Genomic DNA, 13,713 nt, shown 5'->3' with positions numbered 1-13,713 from the left:
TGACCACTATTGTTGTCACCACCACCATCACCACCACCACCACCACCATCCTCACTACTATCATCCCCATCACCACCACCACTATCACCACCACCACCACCACCATCACCACCACCATCATTACCACCACCACCATCACCACTATCCTCACTACTATTGTCCCCATCACCACCACCATCACCATCACCACCACCATCACTACCATCACCACCACCACCACCATCATCATCCACACTGAGTATTCCTAAGTAACTTTCCCTCCCTTTCCACCTCTCTTCCTTACCTAAGAGCAGTTACCATACAGGTGTGGAGGGGTGGGGGAGGGGTGCTTCCATGGATCCCAGGATGGGAAACAGATGAGGCTGTGGCGCTGGGCTGGGCCAGGCTATTGACTTCGGTCTCTAGGAACCCTTGGCCCTTCCCACAAATCCCATTCGGTTTGGGATGGCTAGCACCTTCAGTTCTTCTGAACTTCCAGCTTTCCCTCTGACCCATCCCAGCTGCTGGCTGCATAAACGAGCTGGCCTTTATTTCCTATAGCCTGCTGGCCTCTAACCACTGTTTGTGAGAAGGCTCGTGCTAACACCAGATTCCACCACTGCTCATTATGGCGCTGGGAGCAGGTTCAGTAGGGAATCTGACCTCACCCAGGCAGCAAGAACACACGGTCTGCGTTGTCAGGTTATTGTGACAATCGGAGGAGAGACAGGCCGGAAGGCCTCCGGGGACGCTGTGAAGCCAGTGGGGTTGTGTTCAATGAGATACAGCGCGCTACGTGTGTGGCACGGTGCCTGGTACACAGACAGAGCTCCATACACGGTATATGGGAATGGTGATGAGAGAATAATCGCGTCAGACCTCAAGTATTTTTCTTGGCTACTCCGTTAGCAATCTCAAAGCATTTTTTTTTTTATCTTGTTTCCTCCTGCAGGAGGGAGTGAGAAGCAAAGAGGTGAGAGGCCCAGCAGGCTGTATCGAGGGTGGGTTCCCCCAAGGTCCCACGAGATGTTTCCCCTGTCTGCCACCGTGACCACCACTGTGGCTTCCAGGGGCCTCCTGCCTGGGCCAGCTTTGTTCTTTTCCCACATTTTGGGGCCAGGAGGGGATGTGTGTGTGTGTGTGTGTGCGCGCACGCGTAGGGGGTGGTTTCTCTGGCCATTGTGGACTCAAAGCATCCAAAGCTCAAAAAGACAGGGGTGAAAGAAAGGCGGGCGGGGGGAGGTGGCGGCGGGGCGGGGGGAGCAAGCCAGCCGATAATTTCCTCGAAGGATAAACATCCGATTTTTTTTCCTCACCCAAAATAAACATGCTGGCCACAAAGAATTAAAAGCAGAAGGGGGGGGATGTGTCTCCGCTTGGGGCGGCTCTAGGAAGCTGACCTTCTGTTTATCCTGGCCTGGGCCCCGACCGGAGCTGCCAATTACACTGGTGGTGCAGGAGCTGGGGGAGAGGTCCCCTCGGAGGCTCCGTCCACCACACCGCAATCGGACTTTTGCCTCTTGTTAGAGCTCCGTGGGGCAGCCTGCCTGGTAGGGCAGGAGGGAGTGTGCACGTGCGTGTGTGGGGGAGGGGGGTTCAGTAGCTCCCACTTTCTGGGTTTCCTTTTGTCCTGAGTGGCACCAAATGCCTTTCTTTCTTTCTTTCTTTCTTTTTTTTTAAGATTGATTTATTTATATGAAAGGTAGAGTTAGAGAGAGGCAGAGGCAGACGCAGAGAGAGATAGAGGTCTTCCATCTGCTGGTTCACTCTACAAATGACTGTAACAGTCAGAGCTGCGCTGATCTGAAGCCAGGAGCCAGGAGCTTCTTCCAGGTCTCCCATGTGCGTGCAGGGGCCCAAGCACTTGGCTCATCCTCCACTGCTTTCCCAGGCCATAGCAGAGAGCACCAGTCCCTATTTCCTTCTTTTAAAGGAAGATTTACTGGGGTCAGCGCTGTGACATAGTGGTAAAGCTGCCGTCTGCAGTGCCAGCATCCCATATGGGTGCTGGTTCAAGTCCTGGCTGCTCCACTTCCAATCCGGCTCTCTGCTATGGCCTGGGAAAGCAGTGGAAGATGGCCCAGATGCTTGGGCCCCTGCACCCACATGGGAGACCTGGAAGAAGCTCCTGGCTCTGGATCGGCGCAGCTCTGGCCATTGTGGCCATCTGGGGAGTGAACCAGTGGATGGAAGACCTCCTTCTCTCCCTTTCTCCCTCTCTCCCTCTCTCTCTCTCCCTCTCTCCCTCTCTCCCTCTCTCCCTCTCTCACTCTCTCTGTTTCTGCCTCTCTGTAACTCTGCCTTTACAATAAGTAAATAAATCTTTAAAAAAAGACTTACTTATTTGAAAAGCAGAGTGGCAGAGAGAGACAGAGAGAGAGAGAGAGAGAGAGAATATCTTCCATTCCCTGGTGCGTACCCCAAATGCTGGGGCTGGCCCTGGCTGAAGCCAGGAGCCCAGAACTCCATCTGGGTCTCCAAACGGGTGGCAGATGCCCAAGCACTTTGGCCTTGATCCACTGCCTTCCCAAGTGCATTAGCGGGAAGCTGCATTGGAAGCTGAGCAGCTGGGCTTTCAACTTGGCTCCGAGATGGGATGCAGGCGGCATCTTAACTCGCTACGTGACAATGCTGGCCCCCAGATGCCTTTCCAGGACCCAAACATTTGGTGCCGATCATCTGGACACCCAAACCTATCAATGGGAGGGTGTTGGTGGGAGCGGGGCTGGGGGTGGGGTATCATCCGATTCCCTGGCTATTCACAAATTCTCCCGTGCCCATTGCATTCTTTCCATCCCCACCACCAAAACTGTTGGAGTGGTTACAAGTCGCTCAGCTGGGCTGGAAGGCTGGCCAGGGCCCCTCTGTCTTCAGCACGTCTGTCTTGGGCTGGGGTGCTGGGCCAGGGGGCAGCTGCTTGATCCTACGGCCGCCCCCAGCTTCTACCTTCGACACCATTTGTGACCACTGGCACCGGCTCCGTGCCTGGCCCCGGCCTGCCCCTAAGAAGGCTATAACCCGGGTCCTGCCAAAGCCTGCTGCTTTCATCCGGGCATCTCAAAGCACCTTGCGTGTGAGTCCCCCAGGTGGCCGCGTCCTAGCCGAGGAGGGGGTGTTGGAGGGAAATTGCGCTGAAGGGGCTGAGTGGAAGCAGGCTCTGAGGACTGGCGTGGGGGGTGGGCTTTGAGAGTGAGACGGGAGGAGCGGCCTCTCCAGGGGTCCTTGGGGGAAAAGCGGGGGCCTCCAGAGGGCGCAGGGGGAAGCGGGGTGCCACAGAGCCCGCAGAGCCCTCCCCTGCAGACCCACACCTGCCCCTCCCGCTGGCTGGACGCTCGGTGATTTCCCGGCGCTCGGTGGACGTGGCTCCGAGGGCTGGCGTGGTCTGGCCTCTTCCTCCTCACCCAGCTTATTTCATCTTAGCCGCATTCCCGGCCTTTCACTTCCTGGGGGAAGGCCGTGCATGCTGGAGCCAGGCACAGCGGCTCCTGTGTGTGTGTGTGTGTGTGTGCGTGTACATGTGTGGGTATGTGTATGTGTATATGTGTGGGTATGTGAGTATGTGTATGTGTGTATGTGTGCATGTGTATATTTGTGTGAATGTGTGTATATGTGTGGGTATGTGAGTATGTGTATGTGTGCATGTGTATATGTGTGTGAATGTGTGTGTATGTGAGTATGTGTATATGTGTGTATGTATGTGTATATATGTGTGTGAATGTGTGTTGTGTGCGTGTATGTGTGTATGAGTGTGCATGTGTATGTGTATGTGCGTGTATATGTGTATATGTGTGTATGAATGTGTGTATATGCGTATATGCATGTGTATATATGTACATGCATGTATGTGTGTATGGTTGTGTGCGTGTGTATGTATGTGTATATATCTGTGTGTGTACATGTGTGTATGGGTGTATGCATGTATGTGTACATCAATGCGTGTATGTATGTGTGGGTGGGTGTATGCGTGTGTATGTGTGTGCACGTGAATGTGAATGTGTGTATATGTGTGAATGTGTGTATATGTGTGAATGTGTGTATATGTGTGTGTATGTGTGTATGTGAATGTGTATATATGTATATGTGTATGTGCATATATGTGCATATGTGAATGTGTGTATATGTGCATATGGTGTGTATGTGAATGTGTGTATATGTGTGTGAATATGTGTATATGTGTGAATATGTGTATAAATATGTGTGTATGTGTATATGTGTGTATGTGAATGTGTGTATATGTGTGTATGTGAATGTATGTATATGTATGTACGTGTGTATGTATGTATATGTGTGTATGTATGTATGTGCATGTGTGTATATGTGTGTATGTGAATGTGTATGTATGTGTATGTGTGTATATGTGAATGTGTGTATGTGAATGTGTGTATATGTGAATGTATGTATGTATGTATGTATGTGAATGTGTTTTTAGGTGTATGTGTATGTGTGTATGTGTGTATATGTGAATGTGTATGTATGTATGTGTGAATGTTTATGTGTGTATGTGAACGTGTGTATATGTGTATATGTATGTGTACGTGTGTATGTATGTGTGTATGTGTGTATGTATGTGTGTGTATGTGTGTATATGTATGTGAATGTGTGTACATGTGTATGTGTGTATATGTGAATGTGTGTGTATATGTATGTGAATGTGTGTACATGTGTATGTGTGTATATGTGAATGTATGTGTATATGTATGTGAATGTGTGTACATGTGTATGTGTGTATATGTGAATGTGTGTGTATGTGTGTATATGTGTATATGTATGTGAATGTGTGTATATGTATATGTAGGTATATGTATGTGTATGTATGTGTGTGCACGGGGCATCCGGCATGCACTCTGCTCCTGTTACTACTCCTACTGTTACCCGTCGCCATCCCCCCCTTTCCAGCCCTGAGGTCCCGAGGCCTTCCCTGAGCCTCAATGTTTCCCTCCATCCGTCCACCCATCGTACCCCCAGACCCAGCCGGGGCCAGGCACGGAGCCGGTGCCAGTGGTCACAAATGGGGTCGAAGGTGGAAGCTGGGGGTGGCCGTAGGATCAAGCAGCTGCCCCCTGGCCCAGCACCCCAGCCCAAGACGGACAGTGCCTGGCTGCAGCTCAGGCCCCGGAGCCCCACCTCCTGCTCCTCCGTGCCCCACCCCCAGCAAAATCCCCAACCCCGGTGCCGATCGGCTTCCTCTGGCTGGCTCTCTGAAAGAGGATGGGAAACAAGACACCAGGGCCTGGATGATTTTCGTTGTTTTTAATCAGGAGGAGAAGGGTTCCGTACCCAGAGGGGCTCCCACAGCCAGGCCATAGGTGGTGGGCGTGGGCGGCATGGACTCGTGGCTGTTAGGTGACCCCGGCGGTCTGGCAGGCAGGCAGGCAGGCAGTCCTCTCTAGTTGCGTCTGTCCTTGGCCTTGTCGCTGCCCGGAGCCTGGAACCTGGGCGAATCTTGGTAGTTCTGGGTCATGAACTGGGTGCTTGCTTCCGGTTCATTCAGGTGGTAACGGTTCAGGAAGATGTCCATTTTCCAAGAGGCTGGAAGGACAAACCGACAATGGGGAGGCGGGCGGGCGGTGAGAGGGCAGGCAGGGGCGGGGGGCCCCGGGAGGGCGGCCAGCTCCGGGGCGGTGGAGACGGCACCTGACAAGCTTGGCCACCGGGCCGAGGTGGGCAGTGTGTCTGGCTCCTGGATGCAGGGGCCCCGGGACGGGGCCCAGGCTGAGTCCAGGACCCCTTGGGTCTCCCTCCCCGGTGGCCTGTATTTAGCACAGCTCTGCCACCCTGTTCTCATGACAAAGGAAGTGCCCAGGCGGGTGGGCTCCTGTGCCCACGCCCTCCACGCGCCCCATGCTCCCTGACCCCATGACCGAGGCTCTGAGGATGCCCGCCCACCTGGCCATACCGGCTGCCCAGATGAGATCGGCCCAACGGTCTGTGCTATCCCCTCAACAAGACCCAGATCCCCTCCTTCTCCTGGGACAGGTTCCTGGAGGCATGGGGGGAACACCCCCAGGCGTGGGGCCTGGAGAAGCCCACCCAGTACCCAGACTGGAAGGGGCCTCACTAGGGGAAAGACAACGGTTGCACAGAGGGACATGGTCTGGGCCAGGTGTGAGTAGGCTCTGTGAGTAGGCTGGGCAAGGAACACACAGCCCGGCCCTGGGGAGAGGCCCCCGGGGAAGGGGTGAGAGGCATATTCCCACGCTCTTGTTTCTCAAACCCTGGGCCTCAGGCACCCTGGGGCAGGAGGTTGCTAGGAAAAAGCGCAGGGAACCCAGTGGGGTCTGAATGTCAGAATGAACGGTGTGTCGGTGTGGCTGTGCCCCACGCGTGGCATGGAGCGTACCTACTTTTCTTAGGGGGCGTGCAGAGTTTGGCTTCTGTCCTTTTGTTCTCTGGGTGCAGGGAGTGGCTGGGGAGGACCTTGCCCGGGGCCCAGCTGGGCAGGGGTCAGTAGGCTGCGGGCAGTGGAGACCCGTTGTGTCTGATGCCCACAGAGCAGGAGCCCGGAGGCTCCTGGGACTTGCACGCCACTCGCTCCCCCACCCGTGCTCCTCCCGTCAGCACCCATCACCCCTTTCACGACAGGGCAGAATGCCAGGTCGCTGATGCCTCCTCTCCACTTACCCTCCCCCTGGAGGGCTGCAGGCATTTCAAGGAGGGGACAGTTTTCCATCCCCAAACCAAAACAACAATAGCAACAAGGCAAGTGCTAAAAGTAATAGTAACAGCAGTGGCAATGACGCACCCACTTAGGGCTTCCTGTGTGTCAGGAGCTCTACACCAACGCCCTCACTCCGCGCTACCGGGAGAACCCTGCCACTCTCCAGGTCACGGCGGGGCTGATGGAGGCCCAGCACGGGGCACCGGGGTCAGGGAGCTTCTCGGGGGCGGGGGGGGGGGCGGTGATGGCCCCCTGGGGTTCCTTCGGATCCCACCTGACTTAGCGGCTGTGCACTGACTGCCAAGGGCCGGGGTCACCTGAGGGTCCAATCAGAGGCCAGGGACGCCAGGGACCTGGCTGGCTGGGGTCTCACCCCTTGCCCAGGGTGGGGTAGCATGCTTGTGTGTGTGTGTGTGTGTGTGTGTTCGTGGGCGAGCTGGCGTGTGGCAGGCACGAGGGCACGGGGCCTTCCTCGCTGGGTGGGAAGGAGGGAATTGAAACCCACCACGAGATCAGGGCAGGCCGGCGGGGAGAAATCCCCTGCGCCTGACAGAGCCCAGCTCCCCTCTGCAGCACAGCAGGGAGGAACAGGAGCTGAGTGCCCCGGGGGCCGTGGGCTCCCTCCCAGACCTGCTGCCGAGGTCTCTGTGGTTCTCGGGCTCCTGAGACCCAGGGCTGCGGCTGCCAAGCCTTCCGCCTCCTCCCTGGCTTGGCTGCGACTCCTTACACTGCCCCCCTGCCCCTGCCCTGTCCCCTCTCCACCCCCACCCCCGGCCCCCGGACTGCTTCCTGCCACAGAGGCAAGAGGAACTGACCCTGAGCAAGTTCTAGAAGGAAGAGGGTGAGTCAGGCCCTCGGGGGTGTGTGGGGTGAGATGGGAGCTGTGGCTTCTGTGGTCACCGCAGGGAGGAAAGCCCCTTCCTGCATGGCACTGCTCTGGCCTGGACTGCAGGACACGCAGGAAGAGGGTGGTGTTGCCGCGTGTGCCCCCGGCCACCGCACTGCTTCCCTGGACCCACGCAGGCTGGGGCTGGGCAGGGCCCCAGCAGGAGGAGGAGGCTGGCTGAGCCCGTCTCCAACGCCGCCCAGTGGCTGGGCTGCTCAGAGCGGGGTGCTGGGATGGGCCGCTCCCTGCACAACCCTAAGGGGCGCTGTCCCCGTCCCGCGGAGTCAGGGGCAGCGGCAGTCGCCTCACTCCCATTCAGGGCTGGGATGTTTGGGAATGGCCTTGACAGGGCCGCTCTCTGCTCCTAGCTTCCTGTCTGGAGGCTGAGGACAACTGGACAGGCCCCTCAGGCATGTAGGGCTCCGCAGGCCTCCCAGAGGTGACAAAGGGATGCTCCCTCCAGTCTAGTCCTGCCGACCCCCTCGCAGGGGCCTGGGGACTCGGTGGGGGGTGGCTGCTCTGCTAGAATACGCCTTGCTGGGGGAGTCGCAGACTCGGGGTGCGGGGGTCCTTTTAACCCCTCCTGGGCCTCTGTCAGGTCTGTGTGTTGTGGGGAGCCCAGGCCCTTGTCTGCTCTCACTCCTGCCCTCTGCGAGTTTCCAATACAATACAGTTGACAGTGTGCTAACAACCAGTGAGGCCTTGGAAGTGAGCCTTTGGCCAGCAGTGGGAACCTTGCTCTTTTTAAAGATTTATTTGAAAGGCAGAGCGACATCTATCTATCTATCTATTATCTATCTATCTATCTATCTATCTATCTATCTATCTATCTATCGCTTCCATCTGCTGGTTCACTTCCCAGATGGCCACAACAGCCAGGAGCCTGAAGCTCCATCTGGGTCTCCCATGTGGGTGGCAGGGCTCAAGCACTTGGGTCATCTTCCACTGCCTTCCCGCTAGCAGGGAGCTGGCCTGGAAGTGGAACAGCCAGGACACCCACAGGCGTCGCCGGCCCCGAGGGGCAGTCTCTGTGGGGACCCTGGGCACCCGGCTCTGAGCCGCCCCATCCCCCCAGGCAGGGAACCTGCGCCTGACCCAGCTGCCTGAGCTATGCTCTTCTCCGGTCTTGCTCTCTTCTCTGCCGAGGCAGCTTCTTGTTAGGGGACAGTGGCCCTGGAGGGGAAAAAAAAAAAAACCACAAAAATTCCAGGGCGACCTAATAGCGGGCGGCACAGCGCGGCTCGGCTGTAATTTGTCTGGTGCGTCCGGGCCGGTGGCAGTGATAGAAGCGCTGATGCTTTCTGCTGAGATTAATGATGTCGTGGCGGTGGTGGGCGGGAGGGCCGAGCCTTTCATTTTTTGTGCCTTAAATGATATCCAGAGACTTCCACTCAGGAGCTCAACGGTCCTCTTCCCATCGCGTCCAATTACTTGTGGGGAATACTTGCTGACGGGCTGATGCTGCTGGCTCCAGAAACTCCGGGGCCGGACGGGACCGCCTTGACGCTGGCAGGGGTGCAGGGGGCACCCCTGTGTCCTACAGAGATCCGGAGAGCAGACTTCAGGCCTGACCACCGGGGACGCCTTCCTCCACCACGGCGGCAGGGAAGGGGCGAGACGAGCGGCGGCTCCCAGCTGCCAGTCTAGCTCCCACTTCGCCGCCCTTGTCTCTGTAGTCGTGGCCATGCCTGGTTGGAGTTGGCCTAGGGCAGCCGGGGTGTAACTGTGCCTTGTCTATCTCACCCCGGGGGCTCAGAAGTCTGCAGGCCTGGGTTCCCGGGAGAGCTGGTGACAGGTGCACACAGGCCAAGTGTGTGTGTCGGGGGGTTCTCTGTGCCTTCTCCCTCGTCGTCTGCCTGACCTTTGGGTGGTGGGATGCTTGGCTTCATTCCAGGCAGTTCCTGGCCTGGGCACCGGAGAGCGGTCCCCAGACCCCCAGTTCTCCTGCTCTGCCAGGTGGGTGGGCCCTTTGAGGCAGCAGAGAGCGGCCTGCCACAAGCCCACACGGGGATCAGAGGCTGGGCCCTGGGGGATTCGAGCCTGGGCCAGGTGAACCACCATGGGAGGTCACGGTGGGGAGGGCACGGGGAAGCTGTGTGTTTGTGTGTGTCTGTGTGTGCGCTGGTGGGAGGGGCCCCTTCCTTCCACAGGGCGCTGTCCCAGCCCTGCGGGCTTTCCCCCAGTCCCTCCAGGCCTGGTCCCTGTGTCAGTGCCTCCTATTTGCCAGTGCTGCTTGGGGCTCTGCTGATTTCATGCCCTTGGCTCCACCACAGGCCAGACTCAACCCCACTGGGTGGCACGTCCCTGCCCGTCCCTCCTCTCTGGCCCCTGTGGGTGGGTGGTCCTATCCAGAGCTGCTGATGTCAGGTGCTTGTGGCGTGGCTATGGCTGCCTGGGACAGGGGACCCTGTCCCGACTGTTATGTGGGATAAAAGGCAGATTTCCTCCCTTGTAGGCAAGAAGGACACAGGTCCGGCTTGTGCCGCCTCTGTGTGAGGTGGCCAAGGCGTGATGTGGCACAGACCACAGCTCCCCGGGAGTTTCGCTTCAGCCACGGCCTTCACCAGGGAGGGGGCTTCTTCAGGCAGTGTGTCTGTCTCACACTGCATCTCAGAGTCTGCAGGCCTGGGTCGCCAGGAGAAGGAACGCGGGAGAGCTGGTGACAGGTGCATGGAGCCCTGCCCGGAAGTCAGGAGGAAGTGACTTCCCCTGGTCAGCTGGGCCTCGTGGTTCCTTCATTCGCTCCGTGGGGATGAAGGTAGAGGGGCTGGTGGGGAGGTGGTGCTGCCAGCCTGGGGTTGGGACACAGTGGATGTGGAAGAGGCGACTCCCAGAGGTGGCTGCCTCTCAGGTGTCGGAGGCAGCTGACGTGTGTTCGTGGGCGTGGGGGTGTGAGAACGTGCAGCCTGTGTGTGTGTGTGTGTGAATTAGTAATATGCAGGAGATGACAGTGCCCGTGATGCTGTGCTGAAGGGGTGAGTTGCTAGGGACAGTGACAGGGCCGCGGGGAGAGGGGCAGGGAGCCGGGACTGGCGCTCAGCAGGGGGCAGGCAGGGGCAGGGTGGCTCTGGCCCTGTGTGACAGGGCTGTTCTGTCCCTATGTGTCCCTTCGCAGGCCATCCCTCTCGGTAGCATTCAGTTGGCTCCTGAATCTACAAGCCCATCTCTGGATGCCCAACCCTGGGGGCAGCTGGGAGAAACCGGGCAGCCAGCTGGGGGCTTTGGGGGCGGGAGGCGGGAGGGTGAGGATGGGGCTGTGAGACGGGCAGTTCACCTGGAAGGAGGTCACCGCCCAGTGCATCCCAGGCCTGACGCAAGGTCATGGTCGGCTCTAAATCCGGAAATGCAAAGCGTGGCTTTTGGGACAGACAGCAGGGAAACGGGGCCAGCCCTGGCCAGAGGCGGCAGCTCAGGGTCTGCTCTGCTGGCTTCCGAGGTCGCCCCTGCTCCTGCCGCTCTGCCTGGGCTCTTTGTGTTCCCAAGTGTGTGTGTGTGTGTGTGTGTGTGTGTGCGCTCCAGCTCTGCTGGGTGTTTCCAGGAGTACAGAGCGCACAGCTCCCCTGCTCCAGTGCTCATGCGCTCAGCGCTCAGCACCCGCCCTGCACCTGCTGCGCACGGTGGGGGTGGGGGTGGGGAATGCAGAGGGCATTGGCGAGTTCTGCCCAGTGTGGTGGGGAGATGGCCCGGAGTGGAAGGAGCCAGGGTAGCCGAGAGGGGTTGGGCAGCCCATAAACCAGAAGCAGGGCAGCTCTGAGCACTCCCCCGACCCAGGCCTGTCCGTGGGTCTGGCACCCTGGTGGGAAGCCTGCTGGGGGGCCTGCACCCAGCACTCTCTGGGCTTGGTGCACAGGGCCAGCCTCCCTGGCTGTTCTGCATTTGTCCAGAAGTCAGAGGACAGGAGAGCGCAGGGGTCGGGAGCCCGTCCGTGTGGGCTCACTCGATTGCAGACTGGCTGGTCTGATGCCTTGTCTCGCGGAGATAGAAGTCCAAGTCCAGACACGGGTGGGAGTTTGTCCACGGCCACACAAAAAAGAGACTCAGGCTGTCAAGATCTCATTGGCTGGGGCTGGCATGGTGGCACAGGGGGCTAAGCTGCTCTTTGCAACACTGACCTCCCATATGGGAGTCCTGAGTCCGGCCCGGCTGCTCCACTTCCCAGCCAGCTCCCTGCTAACGCACCTGGGAAAGCAGCGGAAGATGGCACAAGTGCTTGGGCCCCTGCCACCTGTGTGGGAGACCAGGATGGAGTTCCTGGCTCTGGCTTGGCTTGGCCCAGACCCAGCTGTTGTGGCCATTTGGGGAGTGAAACAGCGCATGGAAAAGTCTCTCTTTCTGTCACCCCACCTTTCAAATCCGTCTTCACACATGTACACTCTCCCAAGCCACGGTTGGGAGAGGAATCCCAGGGAGGGATTTGCCCCCTCAGTTCAGAACAGCGTCACCCCGTCTCCCTCCACACACTCCTGCAGGTGCCCCTGGGATAATCCCCAGCTCTCTCTCTCTCTCTCTCTCTTTTTTTTTTTTTTTTTTTTTTTTTTTGACAGGCAGAGTGGACAGTGAGAGAGAGAGAGAGAGAGAGAAAGGTCTTCCTTTTGCCGTTGGTTCACTCTCCAATGGCTGCCGCGGCCGGTGCGCTACGGCCGGCGCACCACGCTGATCCAATGGCAGGAGCCAGGTACTTCTCCTGGTCTCCCATGGAGTGCAGGGCCCAAGTACTTGGGCCATCCTCCACTGCACTCCCGGGCCACAGCAGAGAGCTGGCCTGGAAGAGGGGCAACCGGGACAGAATCCGGCACCCCGACCAGGACTAGAACCCGGTGTGCCGGCGCCGCAAGGCGGAGGATTAGCCTAGTGAGCCGCGGCGCCGGCCCCCAGCTCTCTTGTGCTCAGCCTGTTGGAGGGAAGGGGCCTGCATGGGGCAGGGTTCAGGTGAGGGTCTTCCCTGGCTGCCCGTTTCTCCCCGGGCACGGGGGCTGGCTGCATGCGCCCTCTCTCACAGCTCCTTCCCACGGAGGGAAAACCAGACTACGGCAAGCCTTGGGGCCTGTGATCGTTGGCAGGTCCCCGTGTGGTGTCACCTGAGCGTTGGTGCAGCCTGGGAGTCCCCGGGCACCATCCGGGTGCTGCAGGGAGCGCCAGCCCATTGTGCAAGGAAGGCCTCCTGCTTCTGCAGCTGCTCTGGGTTCCTCCTGCCAGGCTGGGCCCCCACCACCTCCCATCTCGGCGCCCCTGTTCCCCTGTTGTCCTGTCACTCTGGGGTCTCTAAAGACTGTCATGTGTTACTCCAGCAGTGAGCAATCTCTCCTGGCTCCCTATGGTCCACTCCCCAAAGCCACGCCTCTGTCGGGCATTCTAGAACCTCCTCCTTCCCTCCCTATTTTCTCACTTAAAAAAAAAAATCTGGAGGCAGCTTTGTGGTGTAGTGGGTTAAGGCACTGCCTGTGAGGCTGGCATCCCATATGAGCACGGGTTCCCGTCCTGGCTGCTCTGCTTCCAATTCGGCTCCCTGCTACTGTGCCTGGGAAAGCAGCGGAAGACGGCCCAAGTGCTTGGGCCCCTGCCATCCATGTGGGAGACCTGGATGGAGTTCCAGGCTCTGGGCTTCAAGCCTGGTGCAGTCCCACCCATTGTGGTTGTCTGGGGAGTGGACCAGCAGATGGAAGATCTCTCTCCCTCTCTCTCCCTCCCTTCTTCTCTCTCTGTAACTCTGCCTTTCAAATAAAGTAATTTAAAAGAAAAAAAAGAAAACCCTTTGCACCTACAGTTTCCCTACCCTTTTTATCCAGGACCCAGCCCCCAGCCCATTCTCTTCCTATGGAACCCACCAAGATTGGTCCATCACGTAGGGAGACCTCTTGTTTTCCTGGTGAGGAAAGCGAGGCAGAGAGAGGGGAGAGGAGGGGAGAGAGAGAGAGAGAGAGAGAGAGAGAGAGAGAGAGAGAGGCTCACTGATCTGCCCTAAAGTCAAATCCCTAGCTCCCGGAAGCGGGGGCTTCTGCCCCAAGTCCGCAGCATGAGGGCCAGCTCTGCTCATGTGCACAACCACACCATTACATGCTTAATCACAAGCTGCCCCGCATGGCGATTTCATTGCTTCCAAAGCCGACAACGGTAAGCTCCTGGAAGGCAGGGAACATTCCCTATGCCCTGGGATCCTGTCCTCTCCACGCCCCCCTAGCACAGGGCTAGG

General features: G+C 58.1%; 1 protein-coding gene across 3 annotated transcripts in view; it reads right to left on the bottom strand.

Annotated features, from left to right (window-relative positions):
- Positions 1–5,214: 5,214 nt before the first annotated feature.
- Positions 5,215–13,713, bottom strand: part of PEBP4 (phosphatidylethanolamine binding protein 4) — a 220,907-nt gene continuing 212,408 nt past the window's right edge. For all 3 annotated transcript variants that reach the window (XM_051836751.2, XM_051836752.2, XM_051836753.2), the window contains exon 7: positions 5,215–5,508. In XM_051836751.2, the coding sequence (XP_051692711.1) occupies positions 5,366–5,508 (143 nt within the window). In that variant the 3' untranslated portion in view covers positions 5,215–5,365. The remainder of the gene's footprint in view (positions 5,509–13,713) is intronic.

Source organism: Oryctolagus cuniculus, chromosome 8 (assembly GCF_964237555.1).
Source record: "Oryctolagus cuniculus chromosome 8, mOryCun1.1, whole genome shotgun sequence".
NCBI lineage: Eukaryota > Metazoa > Chordata > Mammalia > Lagomorpha > Leporidae > Oryctolagus > Oryctolagus cuniculus.
This window is presented reverse-complemented; position numbering and strand designations above follow the sequence as displayed.